This window comes from Crocodylus siamensis, chromosome 5, assembly GCF_052110815.1.
Source record: "Crocodylus siamensis isolate JL-2025a chromosome 5, ASM5211081v1, whole genome shotgun sequence".
NCBI classification, from domain to species: Eukaryota; Metazoa; Chordata; order Crocodylia; family Crocodylidae; genus Crocodylus; species Crocodylus siamensis.
This window is the reverse complement of record NC_143399.1, coordinates 183,234,476-183,259,639: the sequence shown is the minus strand read 5'-3', so window position 1 is coordinate 183,259,639 and position 25,164 is coordinate 183,234,476. Positions and strand designations below refer to the sequence as shown.

Sequence of the window (25,164 nt, the reverse complement as noted above, 5' to 3'; positions counted from 1 at the left end):
GCTCATTCCCGCGCCTCTTACCGCCGCCGGCCAGCACCCACCTGCGCCCCGCGGCGCTGCCCCGCGGCCTCCAGCAGGCCCCGCAGGGAGACGGCCCCGCCGCGCCGCCACCCGCGCCACAAGGCCATAGTGTCCCCGGCCCGGCCCGGCCCTGCGCCGGCGCCGCCTCCCGCCCCGGACGCGGAAACCCGGCCCGCGGCCTCCCCCGGGCGGGGCCTCCGCCGTCATGAGCCGCCACGGCCTCCCCGGGCTGCTCCCCTGCTGGGCGCTGCTGAGCGCGGCACGGGCCTGCCTGCCCCCCGCGCCGGGCCCGGGGCACTGCGCCAGCGCCGGGGGGTGGGGGCCAGGGAGCTGCAGTGGGCCGCCGCTCTCCTGGGGCAGCCGCCCAGGTACCGGCGCCCCCGGCACCCGCTGCGGGCCGGCTCGGGCAGCTCCCCCTGCCCCTGACCCCCAACACCCGCCCCTTGGAACAGCGGGAGACGCGCGCTTGCGCTGCCTCGGCCTGCGGCTCCCTCACCGCCTCCTCCAGGACCTGCGGGTTGGGCTGGCCACGGCCCCGGTCCCACCCACCTCCTGGCACTAACCGAGCGGGCCACCTACCTCCCCAAGAAGGACGCTGGTACCGGGGGGCCGGGGACTGCGGAGCCGTCTTCCTGTCCCTCGTCCCCTCAAGTCTCCGGCCAGAGCTTCACTGGGCAGCGGCGACTTGCTCAAGGGCCCCTGGGCACTGCTCTGCTGCTTTACCCTCTTGGTGCACTCCTTTTAAACCTCTGACCTTCACCCCCATCCCCACTTTCTTCTCTGGTTGTCCCCAGTAATCGCTTGATGTGCACTTCGGGGCTCCCCAGATCTCACTTTACTTAGCAGCCTTTGGCCCACTTTCCCAGGGCACATCAAAGAGGCCTGTGTGGGAGAGCGGAAGCTGAAAGAGTGTGAACAGGGCACGACCAAGATTTTTTTCCATCATTCCTCTCTCACCTGCAGTCTCGGGTTTGCTTTAGCAATTTGCCCAGTACAGGGACAAAGCCATCCTGGATTGTGCAATCGGGTGATTGATTTTTAATCCCCTACACTTTTGCTCTCACACCTAGACAGTGGTATGTCATCATCATGCAACACATGGCAGAGAGAGGCTTCTCAAAAACTAAAATTGCCTATAGGAATACAACCCCCCCAAACTCAGCAGGGTATTTTTTTTTGGCAGTCGCCCACAAGAGTGGGAACTGAATAATGATTCTAGCAACCAACTTCAAGAGCTAGGAGTAATTTATGAATAACCGCTGTACATTTTTTTTTGTTCTCGCAAAAATGCGTCTGGCAAATTTACCAGAGGTACATTTAGTAAGGGATATCTAAATGGCTGCTAGTGAAAATCTCTTGAAAATGTTAATATATCCCCAGCCAATTCTGGGTCTTAAAATATGTTATTGCTGGCCTCTTTGTCCCTAATGAGGATGTGAAATAGCCCTAAGCAAAGAAGAATAGATGAGGCTGGAGGAGACAAGTTATGGTGCAGGAAGAGCCAGAGGCTCTTGCCTCTGTTAACTGCTTTGCACTGTGCAGAGCAACCCTGAAGCTGGTGTGTGGACTCGCTTGGCGTATGGACTGACTGCTGTCTGCCCTTGTGCACCGGGGCATTGGGGCTTGGACTGTGCCTTTGGGCATGGTTCTCACACTACTGTACTCTGGCAGTTCCTGGCTGTTGAAATGGCCTTTTAATGCAATCGACTGTAATTTGAGGCAGCCCTGAGTTGTGTGGGCCTAGCTGGATTCCAGATTTATTTTGGCGGGGGTGGGAAGAGTTGGATCAGAAGTAATACCCTTTATTTCTCCCCCCCGCCTGCAAGTACACTGAATGCAGCTGTGGATTCAGTTCCCAGTGTCTAAAATAAGGATATGTTTTGGTTTTGGATGCTATTTGATCTTGTTCACTCATTTGAAAATATTGATTTTTTTTAACTTCAGAGGAAGTACTCTGTCCATAGTAATGCACCTACAATTATTTTATTTCTTTTTTTAAAGATTTACTGCTTTTTTCCCCCGCCCCAGCAACTCTGCCAGTTGATCCTGTTCAGGAAAACTATGTTCGTCAAGTGAGAGACTGCATTTTTTCAGTTGCCTACCCTACTCCATTCAAATCCAGAGTACTTCTTGTGGCCGTTTCAAAGGTTAGGTTTTAGAATATAGTGCTTTTGTTGTATGAATATGTATTTCTTACAAATTATTAGAAAAATTGAGCATGCAAAATGTCTCACATAAATTCCACCTTAATTTTAGTGGTGTCTTACTCAGCAACACACCATTATTTGGAAAAAGAAAAAAAACTTGCTTCTAGCAGTTTTGGTAATTTTCAAATAATTTATTTTTCTCAGGTAGTTCTTGAAGAGATTTTGGACCTTGATGTGTCTGTCACTGAAACAGATGATTTTCTCCAGCTTGTCAGTGGTGGGAAAGTAGTATTTGGATTTGTTCCTCTGGCTCATAGATATGGAGGCCACCAGGTATCAGTAATAGTATTTCTCCTACATAATTTGGCCTTTACTACCAGAATTATCCCTTGAAAATCTATAAAGAAGTCAGTGCCAGTTAAGAGGTGGATTGTAACTTAATGTTGTACTTTGTATGAGGGCAAGTCAGAATATAATGTCTCTTAATTTTTATCTTCTGAGCAAGCCGTAGACTTCTTGCCTAAGGGACGTACAAAGGTCTGTGTCAAGACCCTGAAGAAACTGAAATATCACATGCAAAGAACCCTGAAGAGACATGTCTGAGGTGGCGTTTCTGTATAATAAGGCTGACCCACACACCAGCTTGCGCATTACAGAGGCAGTCCCATTGTTTGACTGTGTTACTCCATCCTCTGTACAATCCAGCAGATGAAAGATGAACTGCAAGGGCAGCATTTTTGGGATGACAGAGTGATGCAGGCTTTGCGCCAAGAGTAATGTCCTTACAATATCAGAATACATGCTCTTGTTTGAAGGTGGAAAGAGGTCATGGAAGGAGAAGGAGATTATGCTGAAAAACAGCTGTGTGTTCAGTGGTGATGTACAAATTTTCCATGCAGGTTGCATATTGTTTCAGTAAGGAAAAAAAGAATAGGCAGCATTACTTTTTGACTGAATCTCATATAAGGAAAAGTATACAGATAAAGTGTAACGGGGGCCTCCTTGGGGTTCATCTACTGGTGGCCCCACCCACCTGTTATGGGCCAACCACCTGCCTTCTTGCCTGCCATGCTTTCTTGTTAATTAATTACTGTTAATTAAGCGGGAAGCTGCCCATTGTATCCCTTGATGCCAGGGGGCGCTATCTGTGGCTCCGTTCCTCCCCTACACCACAGCCCAAGCCTCACAGATGGTATTTGTAAATTTCTCTTTATGTTGGGGTCTAGGCCACTGTGGGCCTACCCCTTTTCCTCTAGCTAGGCCTATCAGTCAAAACCCCACCCCTGCTAATCAGGGTTTGACTCCCAGGCTCTAGCTCAAAAAAACCCCAAAACCTCACTTGGGCTTCTGCCCCCCTGTGGCACTGGGGTCTACTCACCTCTGCATACTGTGCCCTCTCTGGCACTGGGGTCTAGTCACCCCCAAATACTGTGCCCTCTCTGGCGCTGGGGTCAGCTCATCCCTGAATACTGTGCCCTCTCTGGTGCTGGGGTCCCCACACTGCAGCAGGCCCCCAATGAGGCCGCCTCCTTCCCCAAATAGCCTCACCCAAGTCACCAGTGGTAACGTTAAACAAGAGAGGCAACAAGCCTGCTTACTTTAGATGACTATGAGGATGGCTCAGGACATGGCACAGTCTTGCTGCACCAGCACCATAGTCATTGGGAGTCCACCTCCCTGCTGCCCCTCTGGCCTTCTGCACTTGCCATATGTAGGGTCCTGGCCTTCCTCTTCCTGTCACCTGACCAGCTGCAGGGCTTGAGCGTTAATCCCTACTTGACCAGCCGGCCATGACTGGAAGCTTCTGGACTTAAAGGGACCACTCTGTCTCTTACTAACAGGGTTAGGGTTCCCTGTTACAGGCAGAAATTTTAATATTTGTTTGTAGCTTCTTGTTTGCTTATCCTACTTGCTGCAGCTGTCTTTTTTTACCCTTGTGTTATCCACTGTCCACTGAGAATAGGGTTTGGGAGTTGTGCACTCAGAGGCTACCTCCAAGTTGTGGCCCATGGTGAGTATAATCCATTCAGAGGCTTGAAAGGTGTCCAAAACCCCATTGAAATCAATGGGACTGCTCCTGGAATAAGAATAGTATAACATGGTCTGTAATCTCCAGTGAGAAAATGACATTGGATGTCAGACTTGAATACTGTGGGATTAGGAGCCATATCTGTATTTAAATAGACAGAAGCCAAAGAGAGAGAATTTTTATTACTAGTATTGCTCAGTTTCTTTTGCTGTGTTTTTTCATTTCCCTCTTCATTTTTCTTCCTTTTGGAAATGTTATGGTATAGTTTGATCCTGCAAATGCGTCTTGCCTGCACTAGGGTTTATAACTGAGTAAACACATTAGCTTCAGTAAGATTATTCACATTTATAAATCCTAAACTGAGAATAAGCATTTGCTACCTGAACAACATTATATTGGGCGTGTCTACATGAGATGCTACATTGGTGTAGCGTTGGCAGACACAAACTGTGATGCCGCAGCTACATCACTGTAGCAACATGCTTTCTTGCTATAATACATTGCTACAGTGACGTAGTGGCTAAACAGAACCATGCCACTGGCACTTCCAAAAGGAAGTACTAAATGATGGCGCAGTAGCAACAGTGCTGTCAGGGCACGTGTAGACGCACCCATTGTTAAGGGGTTTGTTAAATGTAAACAATTCCCTGACTCATAACAATTGTAAATGATTACAAGGGGAAAATCACATAATTTTCATTTTTTTTAGTTTGGTAGCTGGGCAGGTCAGCTTGGTGATGGAAGAGCCCACATGATTGGAGTGTATACAAACAGGTATATCAGAATTATCCACAAGCCACGTTTCAGCTAAATATCACTTAGAAACTATCGTAGTGGTATCATTAAAAACACTAGTACTGTTTTCATAGGTATGGTGAGAGGTGGGAACTACAGCTAAAAGGCTCAGGAAAGACACCATACTCTAGGTACAGTATACTTAAATCCATACATACAGAAGTTTGATTTTTTTTCTCTTTAAATTTTAGAAACAAGACAAATGTTGCCTATCTTTTTGTTCTTTGTAGGGATGGTGATGGAAGAGCTGTACTTCGTTCCTCTGTGCTAGAATTTTTGTGCAGTGAAGCCATGCACTACCTTGGCATTCCAACAAGCAGAGCTGCTAGGTATTCCTCTTTTCTCTTTCACAGCATTCATGTTTAAAGGTACCATGACGCTGAGTTTTGGGGCTGAGTTTTGTTGCACTGAACAATGCATCATTGAGGCTTGGCAGCAGGCTTAATGATTTTTCTGTGGATGCACACTACAGCCAGGGGCAAAAATACACCTCCTTCATTTGTTAGATTGGCAAAACTTCCTAATAATTTCTAGGTCTTGTTACTAATTGATTAATTTTTTTGTGATATACAGTTGGTGATGGGTAAATGAGGTGAGGTTAATAGTGGTGTCTTAAAAAGAGTTACTTTAACATACAGTGTAGTCAGTTTTAAAAAATAGGTTAAAATTAGCTGAAGAACCATTTCTGATACTAATTCCTTTTTCCAATTTTTATGGGCTTATAACCACAGTTTCCTTTCTCTTTTTTAAAAAAAGTGTTTTTCTCTTCACTGTTGTTATATAAAAATTTGACACCAAGGGCAGGATGAATTTGCTATCTGATTAGGTCTTATATGCTGTAGCAGCGTTAGAGTCCCAGGGGCAGCCATTACATCTCCTGGTGACTCCGCGACTGTGCCCAGTCTGCCCCTTCTTGCCCACCACACCTTGATGATATTATTGATATTATTGATAATATTAAGAACAAGGCTTCCCACAGGCCTTGGTATGAGCCCCAGTCTAATTGGACCCTCACTGGGTTTGCTTGGCACACTGCCAGTCTCACTACATTATTCCTTGGTCTCAGGCCCCTCACTCTTGAGGCCACTCTTGCTGACTGTGCTCCACGGGGCACCTAAAGCCTTGGGGGCTAATTACAAGGCTCCAGTCCTCCCCTGCAGCACTCCCCAAGCCTCACAGGTGTTATCCTAATGTTGATCTCTTGTTGGTCTTTAGTCTCCTCAACCACCGCCCTTTTCCTTTCAGCTAGGCCTTCTAGCCTGGGCCCACTATATCAGACCTGGCTTGAGGTACTAGGTGTCATTTGGCCATTTTGGGCCCCGGCCCCTGTCTGCTCTGCTCCTGGCTCCTGTCTGGTCGCACCCCTCCTGGGTGTCAGTGTAACTGCAGCATAAACTATAGGTCCTTTTAAGAAGGCAAACCTTTCCTCCCCTCCAATGCCAGTATACCTTCCAGCCCTGGGCTAGCCTTGTGAGCTCCCCAAGCTTCACTGGGGTTCCACAGGTAAAATATCAGTGCATTCAGGAGCCCTCCTGCACAGAGCTCTTTACCTTATAGCTGCCCATGAGAGTCTAGCTTGCTAGCCCTGGCCCCCTTGGGCCCTCAGACCCCCGGCCCTGCACAGCCGTTCCTTCAGGCTTTCAGAACCCTGGTCCCACTCGCAGCCGCTCCTCTGGCAGACACCTCAAGTCCTTTAGGGGTTTAACATAAAAAAAAGGCTATGTGCCTGTAAACTGTCCTCTGTTCCCAGGCCTCCAGAATTGGTTAAATAAATCTAAGTCTCTTCAGGAGCCTGGCTGCTGGTCTGCTGTCAGGGGCTCCTCGCTGCTGGGGAGGGATTGCTTGACCGGTTCAGGCTCTGGGTTTATATAGCTGCCGCCTGAGTCCTCTTCCGGTCAGGTGAGTTTCTCATTAGCCCACTTGACCACCTGCACGTGCCCTCTCAGGCAGCTTGCCCCCTTAAAGGAGCAGGCACACCCCAGTGCCCCACTACATATGCTCATGCTTAACTTGACACATTTGAATAGTCAATGATATATTTATGCATAAAAGTTGTGTAAGTCTATTCAGAACTTAGCTAAGCACTTGTGTAAGTCTATTCAGAAAAAAGGAAAAAAATGACTATCTACCCAGGTATTGTTAGAAATGCAAAGCAAGTGCATGGAAAAAAAAGCTATTTTTTTCATTTTTTTCATATTTTTAATTAGTAATGAATCCTTATATTTCATTTACAGTAATCTTATATATTAGTTTAAAGATTGATAAGAAAATTATTTTTAACCAGAAATAAAATTTTAAATGAGTGGTGTCTTTTTGAGATCACAACTGGTTTTTCAGTTCTTCCATTTTTTCCTTTAAATTTGTTGGAAATAATTCCCAGAATAAAATCTAAGAGAATAGCAGGTGTTTATTATTAGTGCTCTCCCAGGAAAAAAAGCCCAAACAGATCACATAAAAATTTTTATATTAAACCCACTCTGCTTGAATACAAGCTGGGGGGGAGGTGGTAGGGGGAGTCTAGGACTGTTATTTTGTATTCCAAGTGAGTTGAATGGCTGGGGTTCAGCCATTTCACTCTAAGAAAGTAAATATTCTGTGGCAAATACTTTGTACTCAGCTGTCACAGGGCAATTTCATGGGGTTTCTATGTTTGGAGAGTGTCTGCAAATCTCTCTAGCATTGATTTTAACACATTTGCTCTGCTGGAGTGCAGTGTTTGCAAATGATGTTTTAGAAGGTCTGTTCACTTACTTCAACAAAAGGTCCCAAAGTGTCGACATTTGCTGAAAATCCACGTCTGTCTAGAAATCAGCATGAAAGCCTCTGGCAAGGTTATGTCCTTCCTTGCTGTTGTCTTGACAAATTGCTGAGTTCAGAAAACAGTCTCAAACATTACTCATTTAACTGTGTACCAGTTCTGCCAAATACATAGTATGCCTTATCCCATTGTAGTTGGCAAACTGTTTAGGACTTTCAGTGGTGTTGGTAGAATGAAGTCTCTCATAAAGGTCTGCATGAGCTTGAAGCCTTTCAGAATTATTCTGTCAAATTTTCATTTGAAGAAATCCAGCAGATATCTGTATTTGTCCCAATGGGGAGCAGTCGTGTCTCACCAGTTCTAGTTTGTTTACAGAGTTCTTGTTGAGTCTTAGCAGAAGTGTGAAAGGGCCATGTAATTATCCAAGAATGCCCTGCAGAGACTTTTACTCCATTAACTTCATATACTCTGTTCTCAACAGGAAAGCTCCAGTCTACGACTACAGTGGTACCACATGTGGGAAATAGCTTCTTTTGGCACTGTTGAAATTATAGATTGGAGTTTTCATTGGGCACATTGCACAGAATGTTTCTTCTGTGGTTGGTTTGTTTCTAATAAATATCTAAATTAAAATTTACTTTCCTTATATTCATAAGAGTTGGGCATTCCAAAGCAGGAGCATTAGGAAGGTGAAATCTAGCCCCCTAAGCCAGATTCATCCCACCGACTGTCAGTGCACCAGTCTGAAAACAGGAGATGTAGACACTTGTATTTGCTTGCTGAGCCAGTTGATTTTGGATGCTGACAGACATGCAGCTCCCCACTGTAACCCATGGTGCTTCACAGGAAGAGCCATGAATTACATCATTCCCCCAGACCCATGAGTCATTCACTGACGGGTCCGGGGGGTTGAGGGATCGAGCTCCAGTTTGGAGCAGCTGCATGCCTGCAGCCACTCTCCCTTAGCCCCACTCCTCCTGCTCCCCCACATTTCTGGTGCTGTCTTCAGAATGGGAGGGGGAGAAAGGGGAGGGAGTTCTATCTGGGGTTTGCCCAGCCTGTGCTGGAGGGTGGGGTTGGGTATATTGGAGCCCCCCCCACCCTTGGACTTGAAACTTTGAAAATAATACTGGTCTGAAATAATTGACCTATAGGGTACATTGCTAAATCTATTTATTTGGTTATAAGAAAGGTTAGGTCTTGTAGACTGGTTGACGAGTGTGGATTTTTGTCTGTGGCAGTCGGGGGTTGCAGGGTAGGTGTGTTAATGTTTATTTAATAAAGTTTAAACAAATAGTTGAATCTATAACTACTTTGGATGGTTTCCAATCTTATGAACTGGATGGAAAGTTGAGCTATATGGAAATACTGACCACTTTTTTGGACTTAGTCGTCTCTGTATCAGTGAGATGGGATTTGAATATTTCATGTATTTCTATATTAATATATTTATTATTTGATTTATATCCCTCTCTTTCCTGCAATGATCCATTGGTTCTAGTTTCCTTTTTATATTCCTGCAAAGACATTTGTAACATTTCTAGTTGTATCTTGAAAGAAAAGGCAGTTTAATTATTTAGGGAAACCTCAAACTTCAGCTTTTTATTTTTTTGCCCTTCTACCTATTCAGCAATCTGGATGATTCCTCTTTATGGTTAGTAGCAACCGTTCAGATTATATCTGAAGCCATCAGCTAACAGTTCAAGGTCTGTGTGTAACTAGACACTACACATCTGCGTTCTAGTAGAAAACAGAATTTCTCCCTTTTTTTTGATAGTGAAATATATCTGGGTTTTTAACAGACCCAAATCTGGTTATTTGTGGATCCTGAATGAGTCATTATTTCAGTCCATTGGCAAGGAAAAATTAAAGAACAGTACCCAAACCAGATAAGCCTCTCTGTGCCTAGTTGCAGGGTTAAGGGACCATCTGCCAGACTCTATGATTTCCCAGCCCTCCTCCCAGGAAAAGGGAGAAAATATTGTACCTCTGGCTGGGTTAAATATCTGCCTGGCAAAAATTAGCTACAAAGCAAACCCAGTTTTTTCACCTTGCTAGTCACTGCTGGTACATTCTTTCTTTGAACTGTACTGTCTGCTATGCTCCTGATTACTAAAGAGGATCCCAAGTGTGCCTGGAAGAGTTCTAGTACAATACCACTGGTTCATATAAATATAGGAACCTTCATCACAATTCCTTTTTATATTTTAGTTTTTAATTTTTCGTTAATATACTGCAAGTTTGAGCCTAATATTTATATTAAAATAGCACCAATGGATGATCAGGGCCCTTGCTGTTGTGAGTGCTCTACATCAAGAACTAAAAACCCCCCCTAAACAATCCTTGCCCATGAGAATGCACAGCTTGTGATTATGACAAGATAGTGCAGATAAAAGGATGGCTTGTGGGGATGGAGAACATGCAAGTATGATGAACGCTTTTTGCTAATAACATGTACCCCCTCTTCACTGCCTGTATGCATCATTTGTTGTCCAACAATTATTTATCTTTTCTTTCTTTTTTTTTAAATGAAGTAGGATTATAAAGTCTGACTGGTTGGGATATAAATTTTTTTTCACAGTTTAATGTTTCATTTCTTCTTTCTTACAGCTTGGTTGTAAGTGATGATGAAGTGTGGAGAGACCAGTTTTACAATGGAAATGTTAAGAAAGAAAGAGGTAGTCAGTGGTTCTTAAAATAATATAGTGCAACATTGTGGCTCCATTCTTCATTGATTTTTATGCATTGTATACTTGCAGTCTCCCATATTTTTTATGACAGACATGTTGAGTGCATAAAGAGTCCTCATTTAAATGTTACACCTCCTCTGAGAAAATAAGTGCTCAAATGTTTCTTAATTTATCAAAATTAAGATAAATTAATTAATTTAATTTAATTAAAATTGTGGCTGTGGATAAGACTGCTGTTATAGTGCAGGTGTGGCCAACCTGCAGCATGGGTGCTACAGGTGGCACAGGCAGCCCCTTTGATCCTGCAGATTAAGCAGGAAGCATAGAGAAAGAAGCAGAGCAGCAAGTCAGGCAAGGAAAGGGAATCAACGTAGCAGTCGAAAAGGGTCTGTAGCTGATTTGCCAGAAGTTTGGCCCCCACTGTTGTAGTTCATCTGACCTGCGAGTCTCTTCTTTTTTATAATGTGATTGCAAAAGCCCAACCTAGCAGTACTGGGGAAATCTGCCACCTTTGCATTTAAATTGGTGCAGTTGCATAGATATTAGCAATGCTGAGAGTGCTCATTGCATTGGCCATCCATGATCTTACCCCTGTATTGTGTAGACTTGTAGAAGGCAGTGCAGATTTTCACCTTAGAAACTAGCCAAAGTAAACCTGTTCTGAAAGGGGTGGAATGGCTGGTACAAACACTGGAAACCAGCCTACCTGGTTGATCAATCCATTCCTTCCTCTGTGGGAGTGAGTGAACTGATGTTAATGTAGTGCTGAGGATTTTCCCTATTATAGTTAAAAATAGGCCCGATACTGTATACAGAGGGACAGTAAAATATTTATTTTTCAACTTCGGGTAGTATATGAAAGCATCAAAAGCTGGGACCATGGTCTTTAAACAAAAGGCTTAGTTTACCTAATGTTTTTTATAATAGTTGAGCAGAATTCGTCATCCTGCATGTATCTTAGACTGGAGACTACTGCAAAGTGGCAAAGAATAGATATAAGAGCAGGAACTCTAAAACCCCTTCTGTGCTTTTGCAGCTATTCCACGTTTTCTTTGCATTCCAGCCATGCTCACAATGCGTCAGGCATCATCCATATGCATGGGCAAAGGAAGGCACAATCTTGGCCCTCAGGGCTTTGGAGAGCTGTATCTTTGTTGTTTTTATATAGGAACAGCAATTCAATGTAACCTGTGTGGCAGTTTCTGTCATTTTTGGTCTCAATCTTTTGAAGTGATTGTAGGGTCACCTTTACTGTGGATATACCTACTTGAACAAGAAGTTCTTACTCCTTTTTAAGTCAGCAGGTCTAGATAGAAGATAACTTCAGCCAATTCTTTCAGTACCCTAGGATATTTCAGAACCATTAGCTGTCCTTCTTGAGAACTTGTGGAGGTTAGGTGAGGTCCCAGGTGATTGTTGAGGGAGCTGGCAGGGGTCATCATGGAACCCTTGGCCCGGCTGTATGAGCATTCATGGTCATCTGGCCAGGTGCTGAAGGACTGGAAACCAGATAATGTGGTCCCAATTTTTAAGAAAGGGAGGAAGGAGGACCCAAGGAACTATAGGCCTATAAGCCTCACCTCAGTGCTCGGGAAGATCTTGGAGAGAACCGTAAAGGAGCCACATCTGTGGGGGGCCAGCAGGGGAGATCATGGTCAGGGGCAATCAGCATGGGTTCATCAAAGGCAGGGCCCATCTGACCAACCTGACTGCTTTTTATGACCAAGTACCTAAATCCTTGGATGATGGTGTTGCTGTGGATGTAGTCTTTCTAGACTTTAAGAAGGCCTTTGACACTGTCTCTCACCCCATTCTCGTCAATAAATTAGGCAACTGTGGCATTGATGCCTGCACAGTTGGATGGGTAAAAACTTGGCTCATGGGGCGCACCCAGAGAGTAGTGGTGGATGGGTCGTACTCAACCTGGCGAGATGTGAGCAGTGGGATCTCCCAGAGCTCGGTCCTCGGGCCCGCACTGTTTAACATCTTCATCAGTGACTTGGACAAGGGGGTTGAAAGCACGTTGCCCAAGTTTACAGATGACACTAAGGTGTAGGACGAGGTGGACACACTTGAAGGGAGAGAGAGGCTGCAACTAGATTTAGACAGGCTACAAAAGTGGGCAGATGAGAATAGGATGGGGTTCAACGTAGGCAAATGCAGGGTGCTGCACCTTGGAAGAAGGAATCCGCAGCATACATACAGGCTTGGGAGTTCCTCCCTTGAAAGCACAGAAGCGGAAAGGGATCTTGGAGTCATTATTGACTCCAAGATGAACATGAGCTGCCAATGCCAGACCACAGCCAGCAAGGCCAGCCATACCTTGTCATGCATCCAAAGATGCATCTCAAGCCGGTCTAGAGAGGTGATACTCCCCCTCTGTGTGATGTTGGTCAGGCCGCAGTTAGAGTACTGCGTCCAGTACTGGGCGCTGCACTTTAAAAAGGATGTGGGCAGCCTGGACAGAGTTCAGAGGAGGGCCACCCGCTTGGTGAGAGGGCAGCAGGACAGGCCCTATGAGGAGAGACTGAGGGACCTGAACCTATTCAGCCTCGGCAAGAGGAGGCTGAGGGAGGACCTGGTGGCTGCCTACAAACTCATTCAGGGAGATCATCATTAAATAGGAATAGCCCTATTCTCCACAGGACCATTTGGGGTGATGAGGAACAATAGTAATAAGCTGATGGAGAACAGGTTTAGGTTAGAGATCAGAAGGCAATATTTTACAGTTACGGTGGCCAGAATCTGGAACCAACTTCCTAGGGAAGTGGTCCTCACCCCTACCTTGGGTAAATTCAAAAAGAGGTTAGATGATCACCTGTCTGGGGTCTTGTGAACCCATCATTCATTCCTGCCTGTGGCAGGGGGTCAGGCTAGATGATCTGATCAGGTCCCTCCTGACTCTAGCTACTATGAAACTATGATTGGAAAAAGTGCATGTATAGTGGCCATCAGGCCTGGGGAACTACAGACCAGTCTGCCTGACCTTGATACTTGGAAAGATAATGGATCAGGTCCTCAAAAAATCTATTGTGAAGCATCTAGAGCAGGGGTGGGCAACTATTTGGGCCAGCTCACCCCTTAGTGAGCTGTCATGAGCCAGGTCAGCACCTGCTCTGCTTGCAACAGCTCACCAAAGCTTCCCTCAGTGTCCCCCACACTTGGCCAGGTGAATGGGATGGGGCCAGGGGTGGGCTGGAACCAGCATCTGCACATCTCTGTGACAGGTACCAGTTTCATGGGCAGGGGCATGCTGGGAGCAGATCGTGGTTCTGCACCAGACCCCAACCCCATGCTGTCACTGCCTCACTGATCCTGACCCCACCTGCCCATCCTGCTCCTGGACACTAATTCCCACCCACCTGTGTCCCCATCCTGTCTGTCTAGCCATGCACCCTTCCTCCGGGGGGCCCCAGCTGGTCTCCATGGAGACCCTGCCTGCCTACTCAATCTGCTGCTCCTAGCGTGAGTGCAGGGCAGGTGAGCAGGGGTTGCCCAGGTAGCAGGGCTGGGTCTGGCAGTGGCAGCCAGAAGGAGCTGCTGCTGTGTGGGTTACTGGGAAGTGAATCCAGCTGGCACACCACCCCCGCCCCACTGTATACCTGAGGCAGTGGGACCAGCCTCACACACTGTGGCCCATGGTGCCCCCTGTGCCTCTGTTGGGCAGGGCCAAAGGCCCTGCCATGTGCCTGACAAAATGCCTTGGCAACCTTGGTCTAGCCTGCAGGCCGCTTTTTGCCCACCCCGACCTAAAGGATAACAAGGTCATTAGGAACAGCCAGCATGGATTCACCAAGAGCAACTCTTTGCTGACCAACCTGATTTCCTTCTGTGATAAGGTGACAGGCTCTGTGGAATGGGGAGAGAGCAGTGGACATGATGTACCTTGACTTTAGCAAGGCTGCTTACACTCTCTCCTATGACATTCTCATTACCAAGCTAAGGAAGTATTGTAAGGTGGAAGCATAACTAGTTAGAACATAACTAGTTGGAACTGCAGACTACTTGTGGTCGACAAGTAGCATGCAGTGGTTCAATGTGTAATTGGGAGAAGGCATCAAGTGGGGTTCCCCAGAGGTGTGTCCATGCTCTGATACTGTTCAACATCTTCATTAAAGATGTGGACAATGGGATTGAGTGCACAGTTGACAAACTTGTAGATAACTCTCAAATTGTGGGGAGCTGCAGACCCTCTAGAGGGCAGGACGAGGATCCAAAATGACCAGATTGACTGAAAAAGTGGTCCACAACCAATCAGGTGAGATTCAACAAGAAGTGTGAAGTCCTGCACTTGGGATGGAATAATTACAGGCACAAAAACAGTTTTGGGAACTGTTGGCTAGGTCTGGCTAGGATCAGTGCCATAACAACGAAGTTTGGTGCCCAGGGAAAAGCCCACAGCTGCAGCCTGCCCACACCCTGTGCACAGATCCACGGGGCACATGCGCTGCGTCCCCCCCCCTCCCCCATGCTTGCCTTGGAGTGGACGTGGCAGTGGGAGCTGCCCTTCCCCTGTCCCCATGCCCCCCCAACTGAACTACTTGTGGCTCCATGCCATGCCCCACCCTGGCTGTGCAGTGCAGTACCTGTTGGTGCCCCTTTGTTTTGGTGCCTGCGGCGGTCACCCCACTCACCCCCTCCTTGCTACAGCACTGGCTAGGATTATAGAGAAAATGGAGATGAACTTCTCTCTGTGGTTGTAGGGCTCAGGACTACAAGCTGCATCAGAGTAAATTTATGTTGGAGATTTGGAGGAAATGTCTGACTTCGAGGGTGGTCAAGCACTGTACAGGCTGCCAAGCAAAATTGTGGACTGGCAATCTTTGGATATTTTCAAGAGCAGTTTGGACAGATGCTTGGCTGGAGTGGTTTAGTCAGGGGTGATCCTGCCTTGAGCAGGGAGCTGGACTATATGCCCTTGTGAGTTCCCTTCCAGCCCTACTTTCCTATGATCCATTAAAATATATATGGCATTCTCTTGGAGCTTTATATTCAGTACATTAAAGGGATTTTCTTATTAAATGTATCATACAAAAGACCTGTAGTTTTTCAAATAAGACTGCTGGAACAAAACAGGATGGGGGAATTTTGACATTGTGATCCCATAGAAGGTATGTTTGGACTTTCTAGCCTATCACCTGAACTTTTTTTCGTAGGGGAAAGCACAACAGTGGTAGCACCCATGGCCAGTCATAGAAACTTGACTTGATTATTGGTGCATAAAATTTTAACCCTTGTTGAGACAGATAGATGGAAGAAGAGTTAGCAAAAGGGAGAGGTTGAATGTGCTGATTGCTGGGTGGAAGGAGGGGATCACAGCTGCTTTGATAACTTAACATAGAAACCTGATTTATTTATTGCTATTAAGTTCCTCCTTGGGGATGTGTAAAAGACCTGTGAAAAGAGGAAGTTGAATTTTCTGATGGCTTTTTTTCTGAATAAAAATAGATTCCATGGAGAAAGAGCTGTGTCAGTAGAAGGGAGTGTGATGATGATGAGAAGAGGAGATTTTGGAGTATCTTCCCCTGGAAAATGTCTGGAAAAAAAACCTGGAACAGAGACATGCCCAAAGCATCCTTCTCCCTCTTACCCCCTGTTTTATAGGGTTTTTTTTCCCTTTTAGTTTTGGTGTCTTAAGTTAGTTGGCAGGGGCCTTCCATATCAATTCTGCAACATCCTTTTGCTTTAATTTCTTGACACCATTGATGCTTTTGCTGAAAAGGATTTTCTTGACCCTTTGGTCTGCCAGTGATTTTCAACTAGGGTGCCATGGCACCCTGGGGTGACTTGAGATCCTTTTAAGCATGCTGTGGGGTGCCACGCAATGTTAGCACTTTTAGATGTACAGACATGATTTACAAGATAAACCCAGAGATCATAGAATCATAGAAATTAAGGGCTGGAAGGGACCTTGAAAGATCATTGAGTCCAACCCCCCTGCTCTGGGCAGGAATACTGCTGAGATCATATGATCCCAGCAAGGTGTCTGTCTAGTCTCCTCTTGAAGACTTCCAAATTGGAGACTGCACCACCTCCTTGGGAAGTCTATTCCAGATTCTCGTCACCCTTACCGTAAAGAAGTTCTTCTTACATCTAACCTGAAACCATCCTCTGACAGTTTATAGCCATCCTTATCCTCCCCTGAGGCACCCTAGTGAGCAGTTTTTTCTCCCAGGTCCCGATATTCATCCCTTGTATAATTACAGACGGCCACCAAGTTCCCCCTCAGTCTTCTCTTTCCCAGGCTGAACAGTCTAAGATCTCTTAGTCTTTCCTTATAAGGTTTGTCCTCCAGGCCCTTAATCATTCTTGTTGCCCTTCTCTGGACCCTTTCAAGATTCTCCACAACTTTCTTGAAGTGCAGCGCCCAGCTGGGGTCTCACCAGTGCCAAGTAGAGAGGAAGTATCACTTCGTTAGCCCTGCTTGTGATGCATTGGCTAGATTTCAAATAGGAATCCACAGTGTTAAAAAAATTCTGACCTGATGTAGTCTTTCTGAATTCTTTGCAACAAACAAATAGCTCTATTTTTTTTTGTAGTAAAAAAAACAAGTGAAAACTAAGAGCTGGCATTTTCTGAAGGGTGCCTTGAGTTTAATGAGGAGTTCCTTTGATTGAAAAAGTTTGAGAACCACTGATCTGTATGCTTCTAGGTCAGAATTACAAAATGATTAGATAACTAAATTACTAGTCACTTTTGAAACGATGCCACTTCTACTTCTGGTTCATTTCTTTTGACCTTTCTGTCTTTCCCCTCATTGTTTATCACATTTTCTTTCTCTGATGAAAATTAGGTTCACTGTTTATTACAGAAGCTCCTTATCTTTTTGAAATGGGTTTATAGTCAATCATTTTGAAGCAAATTAAACTTCTTGGGTGCGTCCAGATGAGTGTGGACATGCAGTACATGCCATGGCAGACCCATCTGTGGCGCCACACACCACACATACAGGGATTCCCTTCATCATTACTTTGCAGCACGGGGGATTTTTTTGACCCAAAGAGATCCCAGGGTCAAAAATACCCATGCCAAAAAAAAAAGCAGGGCGGCGTACACAGTGGCAGTGCTCACTGCCCCAAACCGGAGCCTGGGTGGCCGGAGCCACACTCTGGCTGCCAACCAGGCTTCCTGCTGCAGGAGAGCCGCAGCTGCAGCTCCAAGAGGCCCCCAGGACCCCAGGTAAGGCTGCTGGGGCAGCACAGTTGCTGGCCCCAGCCTCCCGTACCCCACCTGGGGTAACCTGCTGAACGCCAGAGTCCCTGGCATGGGCATTCCCTGGGGACAAGTAGCAGCAGCACAAGGTGTGCCTCTGCTACTTGTCCCCTGGGAAATGCATGTTCCTGCTCATCTGGATGCACCCCTTATGTTAAAATGTTGATATGAGAAATTAATGTGTGTCAAGTTGTGTTTGTGTATGTGTGGGTACTGTTTATATGTTCCCACACACAAAAATGCATATGTAATTATTTGCTGTTGTTTTTTTTATGTCTTAATTTGTTAATAATCTATTCAAATTTAACATGTGTCTATGTTCTAGGTGCAGTAGTCCTGCGTGTTGCTAAATCATGGTTTCGCATAGGTTCATTAGAAATTTTAGCTCATTCTGGGGAACTGGACTTACAAAGGTTGGAACAAAACTTTCACAGTATCTGTGTTCATTTTAATATAAGTCAAATATATATGAATGCATAACTTAGGAAACAAACTTTTTTGGTGAGATTCAACTGATTTTACTATTTTCTTTTAAGGAAACACTGATTAATAGATTTACGTGTTTATCTCTATGGCCCGATCCTGTAGGAACAGACACATATGCTTAATGTGTAATTAGTTGCATTAGCTGAACAGTTGTATACATTTTTGTAACCTCAGCACTTACATTTGCAAAATGCTAATGCAACAGGACTTTTTTGGTATGTGGGAAGTAATGTAATTTAAATATGAAATTATTTAATATAATATGAATAAATACAGTAATGGAGCTGTATCCTGCAATATATTCACTAGAAGCATGTAAGATTTAAAATGGAATTATATTTGTGGCTGACAATTGGAATTGTATGCTTTTTAATATTCCCTGTAGTTTCCTCATCACTAAAATTATGTTGTCCATTTTTACTCAGTTGAAATGCTCTCTTTGAGAGAGCAGTTCTACAGTTTTTATATAAGTAAGATTCTTTGGGCATTTATTTGACAGACTGGAGATCTGTGAAAATGGTATTCAAGGAATAACAATGATTTACTCTCCCTTCCCCATTATTTGAAGTCTTGTAGTAGATTTTTGATGTAGTGGATGAAATGAGTATCCAATCTAACTTCTTGTGGAAGAGCCTGTTCTTTTCCAAAAGAAATCTCATAAACATCTGTGTGTCTCTCCTTTTGTTCCAGGAGAAAAGTTGTTCTTTGGGCATACATGGAATATCTGTATATACCCTAAGACTTGGGTTGAACTGTATATATTTTTGGTGGGTGTATGCACAGCCATTATGAATGGTTTTGCAGAAATTCAAGGCCTATGCACTGAGGGCCTGAATGGCACCCATGGTTGGGATACGTGGAGACAATACTTAAGGAACCACAATGACTCTGGCAAGCAGCTCTGAATTTGGCAATAAAAATTTTCTCTTCGGAAAATTTTGGGATGGAATTTTGTCTTATTTTTTTTATAAGCCAACAATTTAATCACAAAATGTTATTTTCCAGGCCATAAAACTATATGGTTCTCTCTTCTGAGAATTTAGCACTTCAGAAAGGTTTTAAATTCTACATGAGTGCTTCTAATAATGTTTTATGAACAAATGTTAGATTTTCTCTTGTTAACAAAATATATACGTGCCTGATCCAAAGCCTACTGAAATCAGGAGGAGACTATTTTTTCTGACTGCAGGGGACTTCGGATCAGATCATAAATATGGAAAATAGGAGTGGTTCCACCACTTGCTTGGTATAACAGTTCTAAAAATGTCACTTTTGCATAAAGAACACTTGATGCTCTTTTTTTTTGGCAGATCATTGCTAGACTTCATCATCCGAGAACATTTTCCATCAATAAATATGAATGATTCAAACAGATATCTGGTGAGCATTGGAGAGGCTTTCACTTTTCATGAGCATAGGAACAATAGATTACTTGTACTAATGCTCATGAAAACAACTTTTTAAAAAAGTTGTGCATTGATTGAAGTGAGCTTGCAGTTTGTATGAACAGGCATTTTTTTCCCAATTTTTTTCTGTTCTATTTTCACAGTTCTCCCTCCCTACCACAATAAAGATAAATTCTTTATTGCCCCTGTGCCTTCTGCAAAGTAAACAAATAGTAGTAATGGACTGCAAGTTCCTGCTTTGCCCAGAATAAATGCAATATATTTTTTCATTACCATTGCACTTTTTATAGATAATGTATAAGCTGTATGTGCGTATCTATCTCTGAGTGCACTTACGTAAGATTGCCATGGAACTAGCTCCTTAGGAGCACCATGTAAAAGTTCTGAAAGGGATAAAAATATGTTCCTGGAAATCATAGAGAAGTAGATTTGGAAAGGACCTCCAGAGGTCATCTAGTCCACCCTCCTGCCTACGGCAGAATCATCTCTATCCAAAACATCCCAGATGAAATATAAGCTAAACTCTCTGTAGGACTTCCATTATCACAAAGGGCTGAAGTAAAACAAATATATTTGATTCCAGGATTTTTTCTCTAGAGTGGTGTCAGAGACTGCAAACTTGATTGCATTGTGGATGTCTGTGGGCTTTGCTCATGGTAAGCTACGATAATTATTTTAATTATTAATGTGGAATTAGCAAAATATTATGGTCTCATAACAGTCTTTGTATGCAGTGTGTCATAATGTAAGAGTGATGCTGTAACAGTGGTAGTCTAGAAATTGTGAGAGGCAAGGATTTCTTAGGGTAATATCTTTTATTGGACCAACTATATAGTTGGGATCGAATTAGATAACCTTTCAAATGCAAAGCATTCTTCATGAGGTCTGACCAGAACAAGGCAAACATAGCATAGCAAAAAACAGTTATAGGAGGGCTTGAGAAAAATTGCCAGTGGTGGTAGACACAATTAGCAGAAGAAAACAAGCTGATTATAGGGAGATCAAGGCCTATCAGAAGAGATAAGAGTTATTCTTTCCTTCCATGTGTGGAAAGAATTTGGGAGTCAGGAAAATTATAATATGCCATCAAACCATTATCAGTGTTTGGTTCTTAGTGTCCAGCCAGCTAATGAATTTTTGTTGTTCTATGAGAAATATGGGTGTGTGTGTGTGCGTGCGTGCGCGCTCGCACACTTTATAGTTTATTTAAACCAAATACATAAAGGAAAGATTTCATCTGGGATTGGAGCCCTGCACCACTTCCACTTGACCCCTTGGGCCAAGATCAGGCTCTAAGATCCCACATTGCCTCTGCCTTAACCTACTTGCCAGGATTCGGCCCTGCAGTGCCCTGTGTGCACAATTGAGTGTGCAGGGCTGTTCATGTTCTGTGGGGCTGGATAACCTGGTCCCAGGGGTTGGAAATGTAGAGATCAGATTTGTAGAAATGGCTGATCTTTAATAGCAAATATTGCAGTTTTATCAATACTATTTATTTCAGCCTATTTGATGCTCTCCTTTATATGCAGATTAAAGTGGTACGGGTATAAAAGTACCTACTGTGATTTAGATCCGGTGCACTTGCCTTTCAGCAAATTTTCTAATAGAATTTTGATATATTGTCCTGAGACTAAAAAGCTTCATTGTTTTGATATTTGTTTTTATTGTTGCGTAATTCTAGGTGTGTGCAATACAGATAACTTCAGTTTGTTATCTATAACAATAGATTATGGTCCGTTTGGTTTTATGGAGTCCTATGATCCAGGTGAGTGCAGCACATATATCTGAATACATTTTTTTGTTGGAAATAAAATTCCTTATTATTATGTTATCCCTTATTATCTATTATTATGAATAGTCATCAATGGCTTGGCATCTGTTTGGAAGGAGGTATCAAATGGGGTTCTCCAGGGGCCTGATATTGTTTAACATCTTTGTTAATGATGTGGATGATGAGATTAACTGCACATTTAGCAAATTTACAGATGCTACCAAGTTGGGTGGAGCTGCAGACTCTGTTGGGGACAGGGTAAAGATCCAGGACTTGGATAGACTGGAAAAATGGTCCACAGCCAATCAGGTGAGATTCAACAAGAACAAGTGCAAAGTCCTGCACTTGGGATGGAATAATTGCAGGCACAAAAACAGACTTGGAGAATGATTGGCTAGGCTGCAGTAGTACAGACAAGGGTTATAGTGGATCTTAAGCTGAATATGAGCTGACCGCATGCTCTTGCAAAAAAGGCTAACAAAATATTGATTACTTTAGCAGGAATGTCACTGGCAAATCAAGGTGGGAGTGATTCTGTCACTATTCAGCACTGGTGAGGCCTCATCAGGCTCAGGGCAGGGCTCAGTGCTTGGGCCAGTACTCTTCAATAGCTTCATTAATGACCTGGATTCAGGCATCAGATGCAGACTGGCAAAGTTTGTGGATGGCACTAAACTCTGGGGGAAGGCAGTCACGCTGGAGGACAGGCTGGAGATACAGGTCAACCTGGACATGCTTGCAAAGTGGGCAGACCAAAACCTGATGGCATTCAATGTAGAGAAATGCAGGGTACTCCACCTTGGGAGAAAAAAACCAGCATCATACTTACAGGCTCAGCAGTGCTATGCTCACTAGCACTGCGACTGAAAGGGACATGGGGTTCTGGATTGACCACAAGATGAACATGAGCCCCCGATGCAGAAGCTCAGGGGGGACTTGGTGGCTGCCTATGGGTATAAAAGCACCAGGATCTGGGAGAACAATTGTTCACTAGGGCTCCCCAAGGGATAATTAGGTCCAACAGCCACAGACTTCTAGAGGGCCAGTTCAGACTCGATATAAGGAAGAACTTTACAGTCCGAGTGTCCAAGGTCTTGAACAGACTCCCCCCAGAGGTGGTGCAAGCACCTATTCTGGACTCATTCAGAAGGCATTTGGATGTTTATCTTGCTGGGATTATCTGATCCCTGCAGACTTCCTGCCTGTGGCAGGGGGGCTGGACACAATCTCATGAGGTCCCTTCCAGCCCCTAATGTCTATGAAATCTTGAGTACTGTGTCCTGTTTTGGGCCCCAGGCTTTAAGAAAGATGTATACAGATTGGAAAGAGTTCCATGCAACAGTGATTAAGGGCCTGGGAAGCAGGACCGATGAGGAAAGGTTGATAGAGCTGAAATGATTTAATCTAGAGAAAAGACTACAGGGGGATTTGACAAGAGTCTTCAAATACCTGAAAGATGATTATCAAGAGGATGGGAGACAAACTTTTCTCTGTGGCTGCAGGGTCCAGGACTAGGAACAATGGCATCTTTACACATGCTCCAGAGTTAGGGAGAGGCGTTTTTATTAGAGCAGCTCATTCAACAAGCTTTAGTTAAAGCACCCTCGCCACCATTTTAAAATGCAGGGCTGCTGAATACACATGATACTGAGGCTGCTGGTGTGTTCTAATTAGAATGACCCAGCAGACTCAGTTAATCAGAATGCAGAGAGGTGTCAGGCTTGTGTATAGATACCCAATGGCCTTAAACTGAAAATCATAGAAAATTTAAGTTAGAGATTAGGAGATTTCTGACTATGAGGCAGGCAAGCATTATACATGTTACCTAGAGAAATTGTGAAATGTCCAGGTTTGACAGACGTGGCTCAGATGGTTTAGCCAGGGATCCTGCCTTGAGCAGGGAACTGGACTGGATGACCCCATGGGGAGCATCCAGATAAGCCCGCACATGCCTCCTGCAGCATCTCAAACCTCTTTGAGACGCTGCAAGAGGTACATGCAGGAATGAGAAAATGTTCCCTGCGCTGCAAATTTGCAGCATGGGGGCAAAATTAGACAAAAAAACCCACAGAGGAAAAAAAAGTGGCAATCAGATGCTGGGTCCTCTATAGAGACATCCTGGCTGGCAGAGCATCTCTATGATTAGCTCTCGCCCTGGTGCTGAAGCACTCTGCCTGCCCATGAAGGCAGGCAGCATGCCAGCTGCAGGGGGCTGGACCCAGGCTCCACTGCAGGTAAGTAAGGAGTCAGGAAAAAAATTAATTCCACTCATAATGTTAACCTTGTGAGTGCTATAGCTTCAATGAAATGACTTACATGCTTAAAGTCACGTGGAGACATAATCATGTTGTTGAATCAGGGCCACAATGAATAAAACGATAATGATACATGAAAAGCAATGGCAGTCAGAGATTCTCAAGCTAGAATGAACTATTCTGGTCTTTGAGCTCCAATCTCCTAATACAGGATGGAGGAAATGTCAACCAGTCATTCCTCCCTTGACTCCATAACTTCTGGTCACGCCTCTCAGGATAGAGCCATGCCTGACTCAAGGAGTTAAAGTGATGGAGAATCTACCACAATCTGGATAAAATAGTTATAGGAGGGGAGGGGAGGGGACCGTGGGGAGGACCAGCACCAGCCTTGCCCGCTCCCCTAGCCTCTCCAATCCCTGCTCCACATGGCCCTATTGCCCCAACTCCCTGAGCCTCCCCAGTCCCTTCCCCACCCAGCCCCATCCCCCCCCAGCTTCCTGAGCCCCCCTGATCCCTGCCCTGCCTGGCCACATCCCCCCCAGCCTCCTGAGCCTCCCTGAGCCCCCCCATCCCTTCCCTGCCTGGCTGCATCCCCCCAGCTCCCTGAGCCCCCACAATCCCTTCCCTGCCTGGCACTACCTCTCACCTGCCCCCTGAGCCCCTCCCAATCCCTGCCCCCACCCGGACCCATCCCCCCAATCTCCCCCAGGCCCTTGAGCCCCACTGATCCCTGTCCTCTAACTCTAGCATCCCGGGGAACCCCGCCCCAAAAAATCCTGAGCATTTACCAGCAGTTTGAGCTGCCGTTGGGGTCCCTGGGTCCCCCCACCCCGGCACAGCGTGGGCCAAGGTGACAGCCCCAACAGCCCTAGCCCAAGGGCCTGCTGCCCTTCTTCTGCCCTGTGCTGCCAGGAAGCCCCAGAGCCCCTGTTCAGTGAGTAGGGGCTTTTTTTCCCTTTTTTTTTTAAGTGCCGTCAGCTGAAGAGGGGGGCAGCCATCAGGGGCTGGGGGTGCAAGTGGGGGCTGGGGCTGGGCAGGGCAGCCATTGGGGGGGCTCCAGGAGATGGTGGGGGATGGGGCCAGGCTAGGGGAGCAAGTGGGGGTGGGGCACGTGGGCCCTGTTGGGGGGCTGTGGCCCCTGGGGAGAGCAGCAAAACATGTATTCATGAATTCATGAACCATGTATTTAGAATTAATTTTATTATTATGATAGAGACACTGGTGGTCTTCCAAATTGCTTTAACACTGTAGATATCAATAAAAAATTGCCCAGCTGATCACTGTCTCTCTGTCTTGCTCTAGTGGCCTTCTGTTTTAATTGTAGAGTAACATGGATTTTTGGGGTATTTTACAGAGTGACTTTGGGATTTTTTTATCAGGGAGTTTTCAGTTTTCCAATAGGTAACACCAGAATTCCTGCTAGGGAGGCCAGTGCCACCAGGTACCTATTGGCTGGGCCCCAGAAGCTCCTGAGAGTAAGTAGCCCTGAGCTACTTTCCAGGGCAGCTTTTTGTACTGATGGGGCCAGGAGAGAGCACCTCTTTATACTGCTGGAGACAGCACAGGTGCTGGCCCTGGGCTTTAGCTCCCCGTG

The 25,164-nt window shown here is 45.2% G+C and overlaps 2 protein-coding genes across 4 annotated transcripts in view; one reads left to right on the top strand and one right to left on the bottom strand.

Moving 5' to 3' along the window:
• Nucleotides 1-202, bottom strand: part of PDSS1 (decaprenyl diphosphate synthase subunit 1) — a 35,929-nt gene extending 35,727 nt beyond the window's left edge. Inside the window, exon 1 of the mRNA XM_090047400.1 lies at nt 42-202. Coding sequence (XP_089903526.1) covers nt 42-128 — 87 coding nt within the window. The 5' untranslated portion in view covers nt 129-202. The remainder of the gene's footprint in view (nt 1-41) is intronic.
• A 24-nt stretch (nt 203-226) lies between these two features.
• LOC149865009 (uncharacterized) overlaps nt 227-25,164 on the top strand; it is a 45,721-nt gene continuing 20,783 nt past the window's right edge. Inside the window, exons 1-11 of one of the 3 annotated variants that reach the window (XM_090047388.1) lie at nt 227-389; nt 2,050-2,168; nt 2,373-2,501; nt 4,907-4,971; nt 5,067-5,123; nt 5,223-5,321; nt 10,361-10,428; nt 17,978-18,065; nt 19,449-19,518; nt 20,128-20,200; nt 21,226-21,309. In XM_090047388.1, coding sequence (XP_089903514.1) covers nt 227-389; nt 2,050-2,168; nt 2,373-2,501; nt 4,907-4,971; nt 5,067-5,123; nt 5,223-5,321; nt 10,361-10,428; nt 17,978-18,065; nt 19,449-19,518; nt 20,128-20,200; nt 21,226-21,309 — 1,015 coding nt within the window. Of the gene's footprint in view, nt 390-2,022; nt 2,169-2,372; nt 2,502-4,906; nt 4,972-5,066; nt 5,124-5,222; nt 5,322-10,360; nt 10,429-17,977; nt 18,066-19,448; nt 19,519-20,127; nt 20,201-21,225; nt 21,310-25,164 lie in introns of all 3 variants that reach the window. The other 2 variants (XM_090047390.1, XM_090047387.1) reach the window with 2 other exon arrangements.